Source organism: Tauraco erythrolophus, chromosome 1 (assembly GCF_009769465.1).
Source record: "Tauraco erythrolophus isolate bTauEry1 chromosome 1, bTauEry1.pri, whole genome shotgun sequence".
NCBI classification, from domain to species: domain Eukaryota; kingdom Metazoa; phylum Chordata; class Aves; order Musophagiformes; family Musophagidae; genus Tauraco; species Tauraco erythrolophus.
In genome coordinates, this window is record NC_141465.1 from 98,983,430 (window position 1) to 99,003,441 (window position 20,012).

At 35.3% G+C, this 20,012-nt stretch overlaps 1 protein-coding gene across 1 annotated transcript in view; it reads right to left on the reverse strand.

Moving 5' to 3' along the window:
• Positions 1-20,012, reverse strand: part of PCDH17 (protocadherin 17) — a 92,626-nt gene that overhangs the window by 62,445 nt on the left and 10,169 nt on the right. Inside the window, exons 2-3 of the mRNA XM_086611753.1 lie at positions 1,954-2,012; positions 1,635-1,807 (exon numbers count right to left, since the gene is read on the reverse strand). Coding sequence (XP_086467879.1) covers positions 1,635-1,807; positions 1,954-2,012 — 232 coding nt within the window. The remainder of the gene's footprint in view (positions 1-1,634; positions 1,808-1,953; positions 2,013-20,012) is intronic.

Consider the following 20,012-nt stretch of genomic DNA (forward strand, 5'->3'; position numbering starts at 1 on the left):
TATAATGAAAATTAGCAATACAAATGGTTGGCTTAATTTACTTACTAGAGTTTTTATATTTTGATCAGTATCGGGCTTGATGCTGTTGGAGAAACTACAATATTATGAACTCTGGCCATACAGTCCTTTTCTTAAAAATCACACATTTTTAATTTGAGTAGCAAATAATTTTCCTAATGAAAATTTTAAAATTTTTGAACTCTTTCATGGCTATACTTGATAAATAGAAATCCAGAGGCTTTGTCTTTTTCTTACAGAAAAATGAGAAAATTAGACACACACTCAAATAGCTTCTTAAAAAAAAAAAAAAGTCCAGTACTGCATCTTTATACAGATCAATGTCCAATTATAAGCAGAGAGTTGCTGTGGCAAAAGGTCAGGAAAAAATAATCTTTCTGGCATTTATTACTTGGAAAATAAGGTCATACATTAGGTCAACCTTCAAATATATACAGAATAAATTATATTGCAGCATTCTAAATATTCTACAAAGGAAAAATTATGTTGCAATCTCAACATAATCAGAAAAATGAAGTCGAATGTGTATTTCCTGATGACTTGACTACAAATCAGACTAGGCCAAGAGGTAAAAAACCTAGTTGAAATTAATCAACAATTAATAAAAAGTTTATATTTCTGCTTAATTATAAATATAGTGGGGTTTTTTTTAAGGCTGACTCATTTAATAATCTTTCTACTGTCTTTAACACTGAATCATCCTCCCCACAACAAACTGAAATAATAAGAAACATACAAAACATTAAAAATAATTCAGTGATGCATTTTCTTACTGCTTACAGCCTAGAAGCAAAACACAAACACACACAATACTGGAGTACTCAATCTGTCTGATGTTTTTTTTTAAAAAAAAAAAAAAGTGTCTCTTTTGAAATAAAAGACTTCATGATTAGATAAAACACATCTGGAAAAAATAATTGGACACAGGGTTTGAGGAAATAAACATGCTTGTTTGTCAGAATGAATGCTTGCAGACATCACTGTCATTGTCCTGATGTAAGTTATTTTAGCTGTTTTGCAGACACTCATCTTTGGTATCTTCAGAGGATGTGAATGAAATTATGCTGAAAATCAGATTATGTTGTTATTTGACAATTTTCACACTACTATTAATGGTGAAATAAACATTACAAATAGGAAAATACATCCATGAAATGAAAACATCTTCTGATCCATTTTTACTCATTTGATATCCCAAGCCTCTTTTCTTTTTCTCTTCTCCAAACTGCGTGAGGAATGTAAATGACTGGCATTCTTTTATCTGTTGCAGTCATGTCTAGTTTAAATTTTCAAATCTTGCTTTGGCAGAAGGACTGTGTATAACATATCACAGGCAATGCCAATGTAGATAAAGTATAATCTAATCATTTTAGAAAAGTACTAATTTTTTTCTTTTTTTTTTTTAAATCTACTTTGGATACTTGCGGTTTCATTTCATGTTCATTCTAAAAGATACTGAGCATTCTTTGCTCTGGGTTAGCTACAAGATTTACTGTTTTCTCTGATAGTATTATCAGTGGGCTATTCCACCTTGATAAACCACAACTGCAATACTAATAGGCTTATAATGACGGCTTAAACTTTATGCTTTCGTAAGCATTGGAGGCTTCACTCACCTTGTTCAAGTGGCTGGCTTTTAGTTGAAGTAGTTTTCATCTTGAGTGCCTCCCTAACAGACATGTCACAGCAGGAGCCTTTGTTAGTGTCTTGGTCACTGTCAGCCTGATCACTGTCCCCATGCCCGCTGTCCCTCAAGCTGGCTCTTTCTGGATCCTTGAACGTGGAGCTACTGAAATACATATTGGGAAAAAAAAAAAAAAGACAAAAGAAAGAGAGTTGTATTTACTTGTTCTAAGTTGAATTGTACTCTCTGGCAAAGCAATTTTGACAAGAATGCAAATGGGGAAGCCGAGAAAGTTATTTAATAGGCCTTACCTTTGAACAAACTGCTGCCTGCTGCCCATGTAATTGGGCTCTGCGGGAAAATTGTCTGTCTGCGAAAGAGAAGGAAAAAAATACGTATAGTTGTACACTGGACAAATCTCCTGCAGAGCAACAAGATTTCCTAGAGGAGAAATGATTAATAATTCAAAAATTCCCTTAATCTTCAGATTTGTACATTTTAATTAAATTGGAAAATGCTGTCATGTAATTATGTGCTCAGAACAATTAAATGATTCCAGTCCATAAACTACCTGCTAAAGTAAACAATGAGGCTCCAATAAGTGGCATTCTCTGTTAGGAACCTGACAGATGACACTGTTTATGTTTTTTCATTAGTTAGATATTAAGACTGATGGTTACTGAAAATGAGAGAAAAAACTATTTTGCATATTACAAAAGTGAATTATTCAATAATACTAATTTTTAATCATAATTACATCATCTACTGGGATTCTGAAGCCCTTACTGTTGCAATACAATTTCATATATTGCTATATTACTCTTGAATTGGAAAAAAGTAAACAAAAATATCAAGAAAATTTATGGCTGATTAGCTGTGGGGTTTCTTAAATGCTACAGGAAAAGTGCAAGTATGAAAATATTTGGATTCTCTCTCTTTAATTTTCATCAGTATTAATAGCTATGTCAGAATAATGAGATCCACACATGCAAACAAGAACATTAAATGATTGTTGTAGACAAGCAGTTTTTTAAAGAAAATACTTTCATTAAGTCTGTCACGAGTATATTTTTAGCACCATGAGCTAAGTAACTATAGAAGCAGAAGTATTTACAGCATCCAGACCAACATGGCGTCCTGCCAAAGGGAACTGAATTCCCCTTGTATCATCAGCTGAAGTCCTTTGGGAGAAAGAGAGACTGCATCTTTCACAAAACTCCATATACTGTACATTCACACACGTCACTTCTTCTCGCAGCTGACCTAGTGACAGAGCCGCTACTGTTTTCTGCATCGCTTCATATCACACCACTATGCTTCACAGCAGCTATGGGTTCTGCAACAGCATCTCGCGTAGCAGTATCGGTAACACAGGCAGCGCTCAATTAATGGAGCAGAAGGTGCAAGGTAAGGTTTAATGTTGCACCACAAGCGTTTACACAAGTGACTGGTCTCTTGGAGATTTGGGTTTCCCTGCCACTCCTCATTTCATTTTTTGTAGTGTTTTTTTGGTTTTACAGGTAGGTGGTAATTAGAAGTACTTGCGACTTCTTGTATGGTTGAAATATTGGAGACTGGAAAAGATGCATGAAGTTACATCTGAAATTTAGGAGCCACTGCTGTTTGCAACAGAAAATAGGTAGCTGCCCACCACTCTCGAGGTACATGTGAAATAGATGTGCTTATATACCATGGATATCCTGTGTGATTTAGGGAATGGACAGAAGGTAAAGAATTATCTTCTATTTGGCATGTCTGAAGTCAACTTACACTGTACTTTCTTCTTGTTTCTAGTTAAATCCTTTAGTTTGAAAATTTGGATTAAAACACATTTTGAAGCTGTTTCTAATTTAAGCTGTGGAGTACATGGCATTGTATATGTCATTACAAAAGTAATTTAATGTTATACCATTGACTTTTTTTATAATAAACTGTACAACAGAATTGGGTTTTACTCATCTGTTTCCAAAATATAGCATAAAACACTTACAATGTTAAATGATTTTTTATCATATCGATATTGCACATAATTCGGAAATCTGGATGTTTATGTCCAACTAGAGATTTGTTATTCAGCAGTATTATTAAAAGATGGGCTTATGAAATTTCTTATATACAACCTAAGAAATGCAAACAATATGCTATAGCACTGAAGAATTCTGAAGATCTGGGATATCAAATTCAGTGTGGTGTCACAGATTTTCCAAGTCAGCATTTCAGATGCTGATGATTTCAACCAAAGGTATCTAAACATTTTAAAATCTGGCCACTTCAATTAGGGAGCAGTTTAGTGCTTTGCACTTTAAAGCAGACAAGGTCATGGTTTGAATTTATGCAATTACAATAAAAGCTTGTCAAACTTTTAACATCTTTCAAGTCATAAAAACAAAGATTGAAAAAAAAAAAAGGAAGAAATGGAGGTTTAAAGATAAATATTTCAGCATTCTTATTCGCAATCTCTTAAATGTAGCACATCACATTCTGGAAGCAGCCCTAATTCTTCAGTTTACTCTTTTCTTATCGCAAATTGTAAGCTAGTATCTCTCTTGTGTGCAGCAAATCTACCTCACATATATACACATATAATCATTATGACACTTATAGAGCCCTATACTTCTCAACCCAAATAAACCTTTACAATTGCAGTACTCATGTCTGTTTTCTAGGTTCAATATGTCAACTATAGATGCTCAGGAAAACTGACCTTATGCTTTTACTTACATAAGAAATCTGCCTGCTAAACACAGCTGCTACTAGGATAAACATTTCCATTTTTCATGTTGTTGTCAGGCAAAATGCCTGCTATAAACCATCTTTTCATCAATTCTCTGCCATTAGAAAAGTTGGACTTTTGCCCTGGAATTAATTACAGCACCTCCTTAAAGGTGGTGCTAAGAACTTATCTATAAGCTGGACCACAGTAGGAACTGGTCATACTTTTTGTTTCTGCTTTTTCATAGCAAAAAAAAAGCATTTCACACCCCCTGGGCTAGCCATGATATAAATTTTAAAACACAAGTATGACCACATCTTAGCTGCCATCCTAAAAATGGGAACTGCTTCTGAGAAATTCTGTATTTATGGTAATCATTAATGACCTTTAACTCGATAATAATTCAACCAATTTCCTTCATATTGTATTTTGCAGCAATACAAACAGTTGGGTGCCATGTTACAGTGAGTTCATTGCTGAAAATGAAGAAATGTAAATACTTGATGACTGTATACAGCCTCAGAGCTCAGAGTTGAATTATTTTCCTTATGCTCTAAAAGCATTAAAACTTCTACTGTGAACTATGGAAGTTGGATGCTTGTGTTGAGCTATAACAGGGCACTCCGAGACACAGGCAGCAAAGAGAGATTTGCTTTATGTATGATAATACCCATACAAAAATTGAGATAATAAACAAACATTTAATTTTAAGGCTAGGCAATTCAGAGGAATCTTAGAAAGGTAAGCAACTGCTTCACAACGAATTAGAGAGAGATATGAATGTCTAACTCCCTTAAACACTTTTTTTTTAATTTAATCTCAGTTGAAGTGAGAGGTCATATACTTAAAATTTTTACACTTTAACATCTATGGAAGTGATATTACACATTTCAGCTCATGCATTAATCATATCTCTTTACACTGCATAGTTGTAACTCTAAGAAATGAATGCTACTTTAAAAATCTATCAACAAATAAACTCTTTGTTCTTCTCTGGGTATACAGCTCTTTCTAGGAAATCAGAACAACAGTGCCTCTCTGTTTGCCTCCAGTTTTAAGGTAGATTTCAATTCACCTGCAGATAAACATCTAAAAGCTAGTCATCTGCTCTAAGCTAATCAGCTAAGATCCTTCCATAAGCGTTAGAGACATACAAGATAATTTGTCCCATTTTAGGTATCTATCTTTAGGTACGTACTGCTCCTGGAAAAAACTTTCACCAGTAACTATAGGGGAATCTAGATGACCAGCAAGATGTTCAGTGTAATAGCTAAAGCTAAGAAAGATGCATCATATCAGAAGTGAATTACATGGAATTACAATTTCCTGACAAATAACCAAAAATTACTCAAATGCCAGCACCATTAACCTCCTGAAGAATAAAATAAAATAAGCTCCACCCTCCCTCAAGAAAACCCCTAGACAATCCATCTCTAGAAGCCACCAGAGTTAAGGACATGTTTTCTGCCTCTGTGATTCAAGGTTGAGGGCTGGAGCATCAATTAGGTCACCAATTGCTATGATGCAAGTTCTTCAGTAGGAAGAAAACATACCTGTACAAATGATCTCCAAAACTAAAGCAAAAGCTGAATTGGTCACTGCCCTGGTTGGACACCAGAGAATTAAAAAGCCTGTGATGTCAACCTGTCAATAGCTCCCCTAGAGAAGAGGTCTTGTTTTTATGGCTCATTTTCACAGATTAGTGGAATCAGTTCATTTCCAATGAGAGTATGCTGTTAAACCATTCAACAGATATACTTTTTCACAGTTGCTAAAATGTTCCCTTAAAAATATGTTTAATACAGCTTTCTCAAAAGGATGAAGCTCATAAAAAATGCCATTTTGAAAGACATCAGAACACATATAAACCTTTCAAAAGCTGCCAATGTGTAAAAGAGAGGGTTGCTACTTTTCAGAAAATATCTTACAGTTTGATTATGTTACCTTTTTCTTCAAGGAGTTGAGGATGAGGAATGTTAAAAGTACAGGCAAATTAAACCTGTGTAAAATACACTTTTACTGGTATGGAGTTTCAGATGTGACAATATTGTTACAGTCTAATAATGTGATTTTAAGAATCATTTACGGGCCAGTGTTTGCATGAACAACATGTATAACATCCATCAAGCGCTACCGTCAACTATCTATGAAACCATTCATTCTTTTATGCATATTAAGGTTTGCATTTTAAGACCACACAGGGGCCTAGATAAATTACAATACTTGCTAAGTATTGCTCTCATATGGTGAATTTGGAATACTGAATTTTATAAATTCAAAATAAAACCATTCAAAAGTTTGAAAGTCAACAGCTAAGGTTCTACTAATTAATTCTAGAATGGTTATGATTTCCAAAAGTTTAATTTAGAAAAAGGAAAATGAAAAATTATGGCCAAGAACAGAGTAACAGAAACAAATTCTTCATAGGATCCATTAACCTTAAATAATCTCATAAGAAAAAAAAAAGAAAGTGGAAACTTCATCACTGGAAACAGTTTGAATCAGCCTGGGCAAAGCATTACACAATGAACTATGGGGAATATTTTTAGCAATAGGCTACATTAATCTCTTGTTCTTTTTTTTTCCATAAATTCATGTTCACAAGGTCTGTGTGTTTACTTTTGTTGACATGTTTTGATATTTTTATAAATAAAAAGGAGTTCCACTATGGTTCTGCACACGTATATATATTTTTTTAAAAAAGACAGGATTAAAATTACAGCCCCATATTAATCAATCAATCAGATTTCAAGGATTCTACTATTGCCCAGTGAGATAACAGCGGAGGACCTCACAAGGCACCTGCTTTCAAGAATTGCTATAAAAAGTAGGTTGTTTATTAAAAATCCGGTGTTCCTAGCTTTTTTTCTGCTTTGTTTTTTTTTTTAATCAAAATCTTTGTTACACCACAATTCTGAAGATTTCTAGCAATCTTTAGTGTATTCCATACTGTTCGAATAAAATTAGTGAAAAAGAAAAGAAAAAGTTTTCAACTCAACAGGTCTCCTGAAAAAAAAAAATATTAAATCAACAGGACTACAAAGAAAAAGACAGAGAAAGTGAAAGAGAGAAAGAGGAAGAGAAAGAAATGCAATATTTAAGTATTCTTGACAAATTATGCCCAGAAATAATTGTCATATTAGAGAAAGATGTATTCTAAAATGTAGAAAAAAGGAATTAAACATTAATCAGATTTATGAATATTACACTACCAGAATATTCATAATTTTTTCTCAGAATTACAAGAACAAGTATCACATTTTCAGAAATTATTCAGTGCAACTCCCATTTTATGTAGGTGTTCATACCTGGAACTATAATAAAGCAAAATGTCTTTGCTGACTCTAACTTCTTTTTAATTAAACATTAAATGCAAAAATGAAATGAAACATCTCTCCCCTTTATCAGACTGCCACTTAATATCTAACTCAAGCATCTTCTGTGTCTTTTCTTGAAAAGCTTATTTCCAAGTATTCACCCTTCCCTCATGAAACAAAGATCTTATATAATGGCAATCGCATTTGAAGACAAAAGAATTGTATTCTGTCAACTCGAGTTTTGAAAGAGCAGATAATTGTCTTCATTTTGTTAGGAACGGTTTAGGTTCAACATAGTACAGTTTTCACAAAGACTCCTCAGTATAAGACTGCCAGTGAGTGTATATACTTAGTCTAAAGTTGTAGTTTTTGATTTTGCAAGACTTACTTCATTAAGAAAATGTATTAGACCAATAGGAAACAAACAAACAAACAAACAAACAAAAAAAAAAAAAACTGGGCATAAACTTCTAATAAGTCATTCTACATTTTTGAGGGACAAATTAAACAGGCTGTTTTAACAAGTCTTGTCCTAATACGTGCTCTCCACTCTCATTCTTCTGAAAACATTTTAAAGATATAATTTAGATGACATGTACGTATTTGGGAAGTTTCACACTTGCTGCAAAATGTGTATTTTGGTGTTACAAGACTTGCAGTGTGTTTATGTGAATTTCTGACATATGTAACATCCTTCAGAAGCACATTAAAAACACAGGGCAACAAAAACAGTCAGATGCACAAGGCAATATCGTTCACCAGGCTGCCGTACTCTTTACTGAAGAGTGTTGGTGACTCACGATTCCTCTTTCTCTTGAAGGAAAAAAGCAAAATTGTGAGGGAAAGGGGTCCTGAGCTATTCAGTCAAATGCTCAGAGTGATTTTTGAAAAGTAAAACTCTGGGCACAGAGATTGGCACCATCCTTTCCTGTAAGGGAAGGAATACAGATTCTCCCCATATAAACGCTTAATCTATCTACTACTTTCTTTTAGCAAGTACCATATTTGTTACTAAAAAATACTATTGTTGATTCATTGCATAAGCATTCATATGAAGATATGTGATATTTCAGTTATGTTTGTACTACTGGTTTAATGAAAACAATTATTTCTTGAATTTTTACAAAAGTTTACCCAATGCGCAAGACACAGAAGAAGACGGAAGCCTAGACTGTAGGGATTTAACACAGTGCAATGATTAGAAGTCAGAAGGTCTAGTCAAGCTTCCTCTCACCTCATTGATGGTTGCACCAAGTCTGAAGAATGAAGAAGCTAAAAAAATGACTACAGAGAAACATATTTTTAAGTGATCCTGTGTGTTGGTCTTGTACGGCAGGGTTTTGGTCCCAGGAGAGAGGCTACAGTGGTGGCCCCTGTAAGAAGCTGCTAGAAGCTTCCCCAGCTTCAAGTGAGACCCGTCTCTGGCCATGGCCAAGTCAATCAGCACCTCTGTGAATATCATATTTAAGAAGGGAAAAAAAACCCCTGTGCCATGCGGGACCTGCAGCAGAGAGAGGAGGAAGATGTTTGTGCTGGGCCACTCCCCTCGCCTGGTGGTGTGGGGGTGGCAGTGTGACTTGGAGCAGCTTGGAGTGCTCCGAAGCTTCTTGCTCCCAAAGTGCCCGCTGGGCAGAGCTTGTCCTGCTATGACTACCAGTGTTTGTCGGACCAGTCAGGCCCAGCGTGGTGATGGGGAGACAGGAGTGGGATGTCAGAGAAAGAACTACGCACACATCAAGGTCAGTGAAGATGGAGCAGGAGGAGGTGTGCTGGAGCTGAGATTCCTCTGCAGCCCATGGTGAGGCAGCAGACTGTCCCCCTGCAGCCCGTGGAGATTAAAGGTAGAGCAGAGGTCCACCTGCAACCCATGGGGGACCCCATGCTGGAGCAGGTGGCTGCACTCACACAAGGCCATGACTCCATGGGAAGCCCGTGCTGGAGCAGCCTGTTCCTGAAGAACTGTACCCCACAAGAGAGACCCACATTGTAGCAGTTCATGAAGAACTGCAGCCCATGGGAAGGACTCATGTTGAAGAAGATCATGGAGAACTGTCTCCTGTGGAAAGAGACCGCATGCTGGAACAGGGGAAAGAGTGTGAGACGTCCTTTCACTGAGGAGAAAGGAGTGGCAGGAACAACGTGTGATGAACTGACCACAACCCTCATTCCCCATCCCCCTGTCCTACTGGGGGAGCAAAGCTGAGCCCAGGAAGAAGAGAGAGGGTGGGGGAAGGTTTTTTGTTTTAAGATTTGGGTTTGTTTCTCATTATCCGCTCTTATGAGATTGGTAATATATTAAATTTATTTTTTCCTCAAGTCAAATCTGTTTTGCCCGTGACTGCAATTGGTGAGCGGCCCCTCCCTGCCCTTGTCTCGACCCTCAAGCCTTTCGTTATATTTTCTCCCTTCTCCTCCGCGTACCACCAGTGGACTGGTGGGGGGAAAGAACTGTGCAAGCTGCCAGATGCTGCCTGGGGCTAAACGGCAACACCCTGGTTAAAAAGCAGACTTGAAAGACACTCAAAAGATGGGATGAGTCCCATCCCTGATCAGACTTTTTAATATGAAACAAAAGATTGAAGTCTTTTAGGAACAAGTTTTCTTCTCTGTCAGCAGGGAAGTCAGCTTAACAAAAGCCTTCCACTCCTCTGCCAGAGCAGATGTCAGATACATGTTTAAATGCAGACTTCTCTCTCTAAGAAAGGCAGGACTTGGAAAAAGTGTGGAAGCTGAACCCAAAACTTCCTTCTACTGAAAAGGGAATCAATAACTTTTTCCTGATTAAACTCAAATTGCTGTTTATTTCACAATGGTTTCAGGTTTCTGAGCCTCATTATATTTTGCACTGGAGAAATATGAAATGTAAGCACCTAATGGAATTAGCATGGTCTGTGGAGAGAATGTGGAAAGTTTTCAAATGGGACTAGGAAAAAGTAATTGTAATATGAGCTCTTAAGATGAACTACATTTGGAGAAGGTGCAACATCAGAACTTAGGAAGAGGTGCCAAACATCACACCACATAAAGAGCTCCAGCTGAAAGTACAATAGCTCTGCTTCTGCTATCACAACATCAATAAATAAACGTAATTAAATTCATGACACATTATTGCATTGCTCTGTATTGCCTCTATTCATTTAAAAATGAACACATTTAAAATAATTCACAACTTGTCAAATGCCTGTGAGCAGTGCAGTTAGGCTGGTGCTTTAAGAGCACCTCGTAAGGTGAAGATCTTACGAGAGTGCTTGATACGACTTAGATCAAAGTAAAGATGGAAGTATGGGGAAACAGAACAATAACTACTTTACCTGAATCTGCTAGTACAGTTGCATCCAATGTATTTACACTGTTCACCAATGATATGTACTTGCTGAAGCTACTCTGTCAATAAAAACCACATTAAGAACCTTTTGAAAGAGTTTCCCTGTCAATTAGGCTGCAGATACATTCTATTACTCCAGTTTTCCTGTCAATTTAATATACTGGATCATATTAACAGTACTGGCTTGTCAATAAGGCAAATCCGAATCCTATTAATGGAGTTATACTGCCAATCTAATCGGCTTCCTATTTATCGAGCTCCCCAGTATTTGGGAAAGCTGTGAAATGGGATTATAAGGTTAGGTTACATACATCTGTCTCTATATTACATAAATATTTCAGGAATTGTATCCTGTTGTGTAAAGAAACACATGCAATCACTTTTTTTCATTACACAAATTGCAGATAACAGTGTAATTGTTTACCATTGCTGAGAAGACATTAAATCATCCTCATTTATCATATTATGTTTCCTGCTTGCTCTGAGTAACGCTGTTATTTTATAAGACAGTGTATTTGTGTGCCACACATATAGAACTTCTAATAGATGTATGCACTCCACCTCACCTGCACAAGATAATATCTGCTCCAGAAAATAAAAGGAAAGAGATAAAAAACATTTTAGGAACAAAATATGAAGCACTCCACTTTAACGCTTATTTAGTCCTTGTACTGTGCTGTATAATCTTAGTGAAACTGAAGCTTGTAAGTGTAACTCTAGTGTAACAGAAAACCCTGGAAATAATTAATAAGAAGTAGTATTTCGTGCATAAAAAAAAAACAGTAGAAGTTCAGCAAGCCGCCTATTTAATAGAAGCCTTAATGAAGTTGAACATTAGTTGCTTTTAACCACATTCAATATTAAATAACTACTTTGACTGGATTAGCAGAATATATAACAGATCATTAAACCTGATTATATTAAAAAAAATCTTTTGGTTAAAAAAAAAAGAAAAAAGTAATTGCATTAAAATGTAGTGGGCATTCTCTTATCAAATTAACTCTCTAGGTCTAACTTGAAAATATGAATTTAGAAGAACATGGTCCAAAATGACAGTTAAAGGTCAATGAATCAAGTTGCCAATTATATTTTCTGGTAGCAGATGGGTGCAATGAAACCTAATGATTGAATTTGAAACGCTTTAATGCACCTTTTATCTATGGCTTCCACCATGTTGAGTCTACCTCAGTATTCCTAACAGATACTATGTTTACCACATAACAGACTCAACTACAATTAACTAACTAGAATGAAATCTGCACTTACCACAATATCAAGCTTAATCTAAGAATATCATACCATGAACTTAAAATAACAATACATTTGGGAGTGTATCTTTGATAACATTTGTGGGTTTTTTGATTTTTCATTCCAATCTGCATGGTAAGTATGAAGTCTAGAAATTAAGACGTTGAAATTAGAGGGAAGCTTAAAAAAAAAAAGTCTTGAAATTCAAGGAGATGATCAAAGTATTTGTTATCATTTCAAAAATATTGTTTTCTCCTTCTGTTTCGAACACTTTTTTTCTGTATGAAAACAACCTTATCTTTTCTTTATTTCTTTCATGCACACAAACTTTACAGTGCAATTGTGAGCTCCTGGCATTTTATTTTTAATTTTGAGATATATCTGAAAGCTCTTACTCAGCAGGAATTCCCAGTGTAGCCAATGTTGTAGAATTTGTCCTACTCTTACCACTGCTGTTTTTCTGTTTCTAAGAACAACATATCACAAATGTTTTCTGAACAGATAAAAGCTTATAAACACTGCAGTGCTATATGGTGGAAAAGATCAAATTATGGCCTTTCAACACTGACAAACTGTTTTGTACTCATATTTGGTAAGGGGAAACAGAGGCACCGGATATTTTAAATCTGTTAAGTTTGTGTTAACATCTATCCACTATGTTTACCTTCTTCTGTCCAACCCATACTCGTACTAAAGGCAACAATAAAACTCCCACAAGCCATGACCTGAGGTCCACTGAAATCAATAGATGTTTTCAAATTGGTTTCAATAGCCCTTGGATCGGTCTGCTTACTTCAATTACGGGATAAACGAGTCTTTACATAGCATGCTACATTCCCACAGATACATATGTTGTACGCTGAAGAAAGCTGCAAAGGAGCAGGAAGATTACAATAGTGACAGAAAATGAGAATAAACTCTTAAATGTAATATTCTTTTATCCCAGCATATGGTCCTCTCTATGGACAGCGTTTAAACAGATTTGTAATGGCAGCGACAGGGAAAGGTGATTAACTAGGCAGCAACCACTGTGTGTGGCACTGGACTCCAGTTCTATGTTTCTTCCCTACAGAGTGAAAAAAATTAGCAACGAAGATAAAGCAGGACTTGGTTCTGAAGCCACACTGCCTGCACAGAAAACACACATAAAGAGGAACACTGAAGTTTTCTTGCTAGGTGACGGTAAGAAGAACAGAGGTAAATCTAGATCACCTCCTTTCCTTTAAAGCTGCAGCCTTATCCCTTATCTTAAAATCCTTCTCCAGAAAAGCAATTATTCCCTTAAATTCCTTAGGAATCAGGAAGAAAATCACAAATGTTAAAACTTACATTATTACCTTCTAATTTCTTATTTAGGTCATGCAACTCTATTTCAACATTTTGCTGAAAATCCCCAACAAAGTATTCTATAAACATTTTGACAGGATACAAAGCCCTACTTTCACACAAATACCTTGGCATAATTATTTCCTCTTAGCACTAGAAAAAGACACGCTACTAAATACACTGCAAAAATAATGGCTGAATTTATGACAGAACAGTAGATCATCGAACTTTACAGCCTCACATGCCTGCGCAAGGAGATTTTCAACTGTAAAATGGTGATGGGTTGATCTATTATTTGTGACATAAGATAAATAATTTATGCTTGCACAAATTTAGCAAGAGGTTCTGTCCCTAAATATATTTTAAAACCATAACAGTCATGTGCCTATGATGAGGTGCCTCGTAAAATAGGAAGTTTGATCGAATACACCGTGAATATCGTAGCAGTGGTCAAGTAGGCTTGAACAGAAAAAATAAGGCCTTTCAGCTACAGGGCTTTGTATAACCATCCACAACTCTGTCACTTCAATGTTAACCTACTGCAATGTCTTCATACAGGACTCTCTATTAAGTTGATTTAGAACAAGCAGAAATAGTTGTCTTTCTCAACAGGATCATGTCATCTAGAACACAACACTGACTTACGTAGGAATCACCACAGGTAACTTCTAAATTTATAGGGATTTAAAGGCTGACTTTGAATTATAAATTCTTAACAGTCTGGAAAAAAATGTTCTGGATTACCCCTCTTATTACGGCTTGCTGCATCAAGACTCTGAAATTAGATTTTGCTGTTAAAATAAAGAAGATTCATATAATTAAATCTTCTCTGCAAAGATTCCAGGATTAGGAAAAGTCTTCTTTCTGTTCCAAACCAGTGTTGGTTTGCCAACATCTAGGACACCGCTGCAAGTTTCACCAGGGATAGATAGACTGAACATGAATGCTAATATTTGACTGAGGGGCTAGTTAGAATACAGTGATTAAATTACGGATTTGTCTCTCTATCTAATTAGCAGATAGTTTTTTCAAAAGAGAATGCATGCAACAACAACTGAAGGATGCATTTATATGCATTTTTTTTTTTAATTTTTTTAAATCTTGAACTTTCAAAAAAAATAGTTAATGAAACCTTCTCTAAGTAACGTCCACATCACAGAAGTACCTAAGCCAACATTCTGAAGTGGGGGAAATCTCTTTCAAAATAGGAAAAGAAATTAAAATATAGCAGGTACAGTGGAAGATATTCCAAACAGAAACTCATGCAAAGGAGGAAAAATAACTCAGTTAAGATTGTTCATACTGCTCTTCCCAAATATTCAAAACAGATCATGTGTAACACAGACTAATGCTGCTCCCTGCAGGTGAATCATGAGTCCACATGAAGCCACATCAACTTCCAACTTCACTGGAATTCAACATGGAGTTAGGTTCTTAGCTGCAGAGAGTGATCTCCAGAAGTGGAGACTTTGCATGCAATTCCTCTGCGTGTATGCCCTGAAAACTTATTTTCAGGTAGAATAGCTCATTAGGAGATGAATTAGATTATTTCCATGGGAAGTAAATAATTTACATAATTTCAGGGCCATCTTAACTTACTGGTGATTCTTTCTAAATAAACACACCATTATGCTGTTGGGAATAAAACAACAGACATACAATGCTAAAAGACTACTATATGGTCTTCAGTTCACACGCAACTTTATTAACTTCACCATAAACTCCTAAGAATGAGTAAACTTGTGTTTGTTGATTGTTTTTGTCTAAATCATCTTAGGCATAAAGTAATAAAATACAAAATGCCCTTCTAAAATAGACTAAGATCAAGTACACTCATTCACTTTCCATGAAAATAGAATTAGGATCTTACTCCTAGGACTTTGTGTATCGAACTTCAGTGTAGAGACTTTCCAAGGTAAGGGTATAGAGCCCTATTCCTAAAGATTTATGATAGGATTGTTGCTTTAACCTTAACCACAGCATAGCAAACAGCACCAATATAATGATAATCCAAGTTACCAGCAACCTTAAGAATGTGCAAGGAACAGATAGATACCGGCAGGAATTAATCTGCCATTTTCACACATCTGCCCAAGGGAGGTATTGTAATTGCAAAAATTTACTCTTACACTGCTGAGACTCATAGTAATTATGTTTCTTTTTTAATAGAAATAGCCACAGGTAGTAACAAATTGGGTTTTGAGACGGGGAACTGGACATGCATTCTAACCCAAATTACTATGTAATTGTCTTTATTATAAAATACTATAGAAAACCTATGGCTCAAAATTTAAATCAGAACAAAACCTTTCCTTTATTTAAAATCTTCTCCTCCCACGGCTATTCAACATGTATGCCTATTTCTTCATTCGCTGGTATCAGCAAGACCAGTATGACTGCAAGTAATTAATCTTTATCTGAAGATCTTTGCCAATGCTAACCAAAATTCCTGAAGCTTACATCTGCTTAATAGAAACAGCTTTCTCTTGCTTTACTTTCATTCAGGTAAAGTAGACTAACAAGTAGGTCAGAATCTGGAAATCCAGCTACTCAATCCTAAGGTTCCTTCGCCAGCATCAGGGGATGAAGAAAAGAGTGTGTGTGGTCTACATATAATTTAAATGAACTGAAATTACAGTTTTCTTCAAAATTCTGGAGGCCTGTTTGAAACAAATGAACACAAGAAAGTACTTAAAATGAGTTATTTCATGCTTGAAGGAATTATTATTTCATTATCATTACATTATTGAGATAATGAGGCATATACTGTTGGGAAAGATCATATATATGATGGCCAATTGATAAATAATAAAGTAAAATCATCCAGTTATTTCTGCCGCTTGCAATACTATATCCTGTTAGGCCTGAAAAGAAGCTACAAGTGGTTTAAACAGACAGAATACGTTTACAGATTTAGACAAAATGAAGATTATGCGTTGAAAGAAATAGCATAAAACATTTTCTTTACCCCTTCTTTTCACCCGATGGCTACAAAGCTGACCGATACATTCTTTGCCTCGGAGCTACAGGATGGAAATTATCGCGTGCTTTTTAATATCTAACACAGTTGATGGAAGCAATTGGGTGCTCATTATTATCACGTGTCACATGAGTTATACCTTCTTTTCATCATTACTCTCAATCCCGAAGTCTGATAGTGGGATACACAGTTTTAAGCAAGATGTGTAACTTCCACCATGAAGTGGAAAATGAGGTCCTTGCTTGCCCGTACTCTTGCCTCAGGAAAAAAAATGACAACAGCATTTGTCTCTAAACTTGATGCTTTCTAGGTTGCAGTAAAAGATGTGGATTGGCAGCATCTTCCAAAACACTGTTATATAGCTATGTACAGATCATACACAATATTAAAAAAAAAATAGATGCACATTGCTCGCTAATAATGCCTTTTATCCGGCTAGATAGTTCTTTGGAATCTATGCAGCTCTCGTATCTATGTAACTTCATGTATGTATTCATACACATAGTTCTATTATCTGACATATAGTCTAGAAATTTAAACAGCTTCTAATATTTGTGGCTGCCATTTTTAAAAGGCTTTTAAATTCATTATTTCCCAAGGCTTCTAAATTCCACTATATTCTTATCATCATTTGATCTACTGAAATGACGAAGGATCAGAAAAGAAGACACTTGCTACTTTACAGCTGTGGCTGAATAATCTTGCCCATGATCATCAAAGCAGGATTGTTTTTATGATCTTCAAATCTGCATATCAAATTACATGAGTCTGTGCGAAAAAGCAAAAATATCAAATATTCAGACATCAGGACTATCTCAATAGAGTACTAGAGATTGCAGTTGGAGGCTAAGTGAAACGAACAGCTTTCACAGCTTTGCAATGTTTTTAAAGCAGAGGAGAGAAGCAACAGGGAGCAGTTCAGCTACCACAGACTCACAGATTCTGGGCTAAATTCTGCACATGCTTACACACATCAGCAACTCCATTCCTGTAAGAGACATATTCAATTCCATGGTTCTATTGACCTAAATTAAAATATCCACTGAATAAGTGTTTTAAGGATCATGTCTGGAAAGATATAATACCAAAGTGATTATACGTATGTAAGTTAGTTTCCATAGGCCTCAAAATTACTTATGCATTGATTAAGGATATGATCCTGCTCTTTCTAGATTTGTGGAAAAGCAGTCTGTTCCTCAACACCAGTAAGAACAAAGCCTAAGTGCTGAATCTGAGGTGCATTATTAAAACAATGTTGTTTTGTCACCTTTAAAATTTTATAGAATTTAAATATTTTCATTAAGAATTAACAACAATTTATTTAGTCCACTTCAGCTCACCTTTTTTTAAAAACTCAGTTGTAGCTAAACAATCTTAAACATAAGTGGTCGCTTAGCAATCAGCAAAGAACGAGACAGAAATATAGTAAGTAAAGAAAATGACTGACATGTTCTGTGTTTGGATCACGGCATTCATTAAAAACAACGAAATAACACCAGCAGAAGTTTAAAACAAAATTCTATTAATAAAAGAATACATATAACTGTCTTTAGGAGTAAATTATGCATTTAAAATCTACAAATTGTGATTCACATGTCTGTTCTGTATAAAAAATACTTTAGCTGTTATTAAAAATACATTAAAATCCTTCAAATTTTGATGAAGCCATTATTTACCTTTTGTTTTTAATTCAATTGTCAAGAGTGCTTTCAATGATTTTAAAAATAGTATATATCTACAAAGCAAGCAAGAGTTTATAGCTTTGAAGACTTGAAATTGATTTTTAATGCACCAGCTTTCAAACACTACAAAGGCTGCTCTCTGCTGATAAAGACAGTAAACAAGAAATTGTCCTTTAAATGTTCCCTTTAATGTTTTTCTTTAATTAAAAATCAATCAAAAACATTGCAACGTTAAAAAATTTAAAATTAAGACATTAAAAAAAGTCTAAGGTTTTTGACACACGATGCATTCAAAATAGAATGAAAACTTATGATGTTACTTTTGTTTACTTGTGTTAGTTTAGACTTTCTTTGCACTGTAAACATTGTTAATCAACAAATAAAAACACATAAAAGTAGTTTATCACTGAAGACAGCTATTTTTATTGAGTAGAAATGTTAAAAATATGATGAAATAAAACTAGAAGTTATAACAGTACTGAAGTAAAATGCTTTTTTAATATCTTTAGATTATTTTAATATATTCTTTTCCTCTAATCAGACCAAAGCCTATTTATGTAGATTAGTTACATCTAGAGTTTCATTTATCCAACCTGTATTTATCCTTTGATCACAAAGCTTGTTAACTTAAATGGTCTTTTATTGTTATGATTCGTTTTCCCATAATTATGCAGTTTAACTGCCTGATTTTTTTTTTTTTTGAATAAATATATGCAAACGCGCCAATCATATTCAGCAGTGTTATGCTGGATGCTCAATGAACTGTAAGAGCCATTTCAATACAATAAAACTGCCTGGAAGTGTTCCAGGGCAAGGACTGCAAATACCAGTAATCATAGTGTCACTAGAACTAGTACAGGCAAATACAAGCGTGTCACACATATATCAATAGATGGTCTGAAACACTGCCTGAAACTAATTTTGCATGTCTGTCACTGCAAGAACTTACAATGCATCGATCAGAGGTCCCACCCACACAGCTGAAGTTATGCATTTGTATCTTGTAACAAGAGTTTTCCTTTCCCCTTTAGAGTCCTCCTTTGGCATGCCATGGAGGCAGCAGCACGCAATCACCCAGCAGGGAACAGGATGTGATTAGAAACCTTTCTGTTATGGGTAAAAGGATTTTATGAACCAGAGGAACTCTGATCTGATATGTACATTGCGAAGGCAGTAGAAAGGTCCATGGCTAAAATAAAACACTATTCATTTGACTTGCCTTTATCACTTACAGCATACTAAATTGAAAATAGATCTGCATGGGACTGATTGTCTTGAGGGCTCATAGAGGAGATGTCCCCTCACTGCACGAAAGTGAGATGTAAATTGTTCTTTATGCTGTCCCGTACAAGTAATGCTAATAATTGGCTGAAACTATGCAGTAATGTCTTTAGATGTAGAGGGACTCCTCAATTTTGAAAACACATCATCAGACCAAAAAAGACACTATCTTCTCATCTCAAGCAAGTGAGATGAATTGATCTTACGCTGTCCTTTCTGAACAGGTAACAACACTAACTAGTGGAAGCAATTCAGTAGAAGAGAGAGATGCTTCTCATGTGACCTTAATAAGTAGAAATTGTAAAAGCAGCCTTTGGGATTTAGCTAGAAAATATATGAGTGCTCAAGGAGGTTATTTAAAGCACTGCCTAATATCCTAATTAACAGGGACATTCATATGAATTTGCTTTTTCTTAAATGTAGTACTTAATACTGGGTATTTTATTTAAAATGCTTAATAATTTCTCTATTTTTTTATTTCTCATAGGATTTACAGTA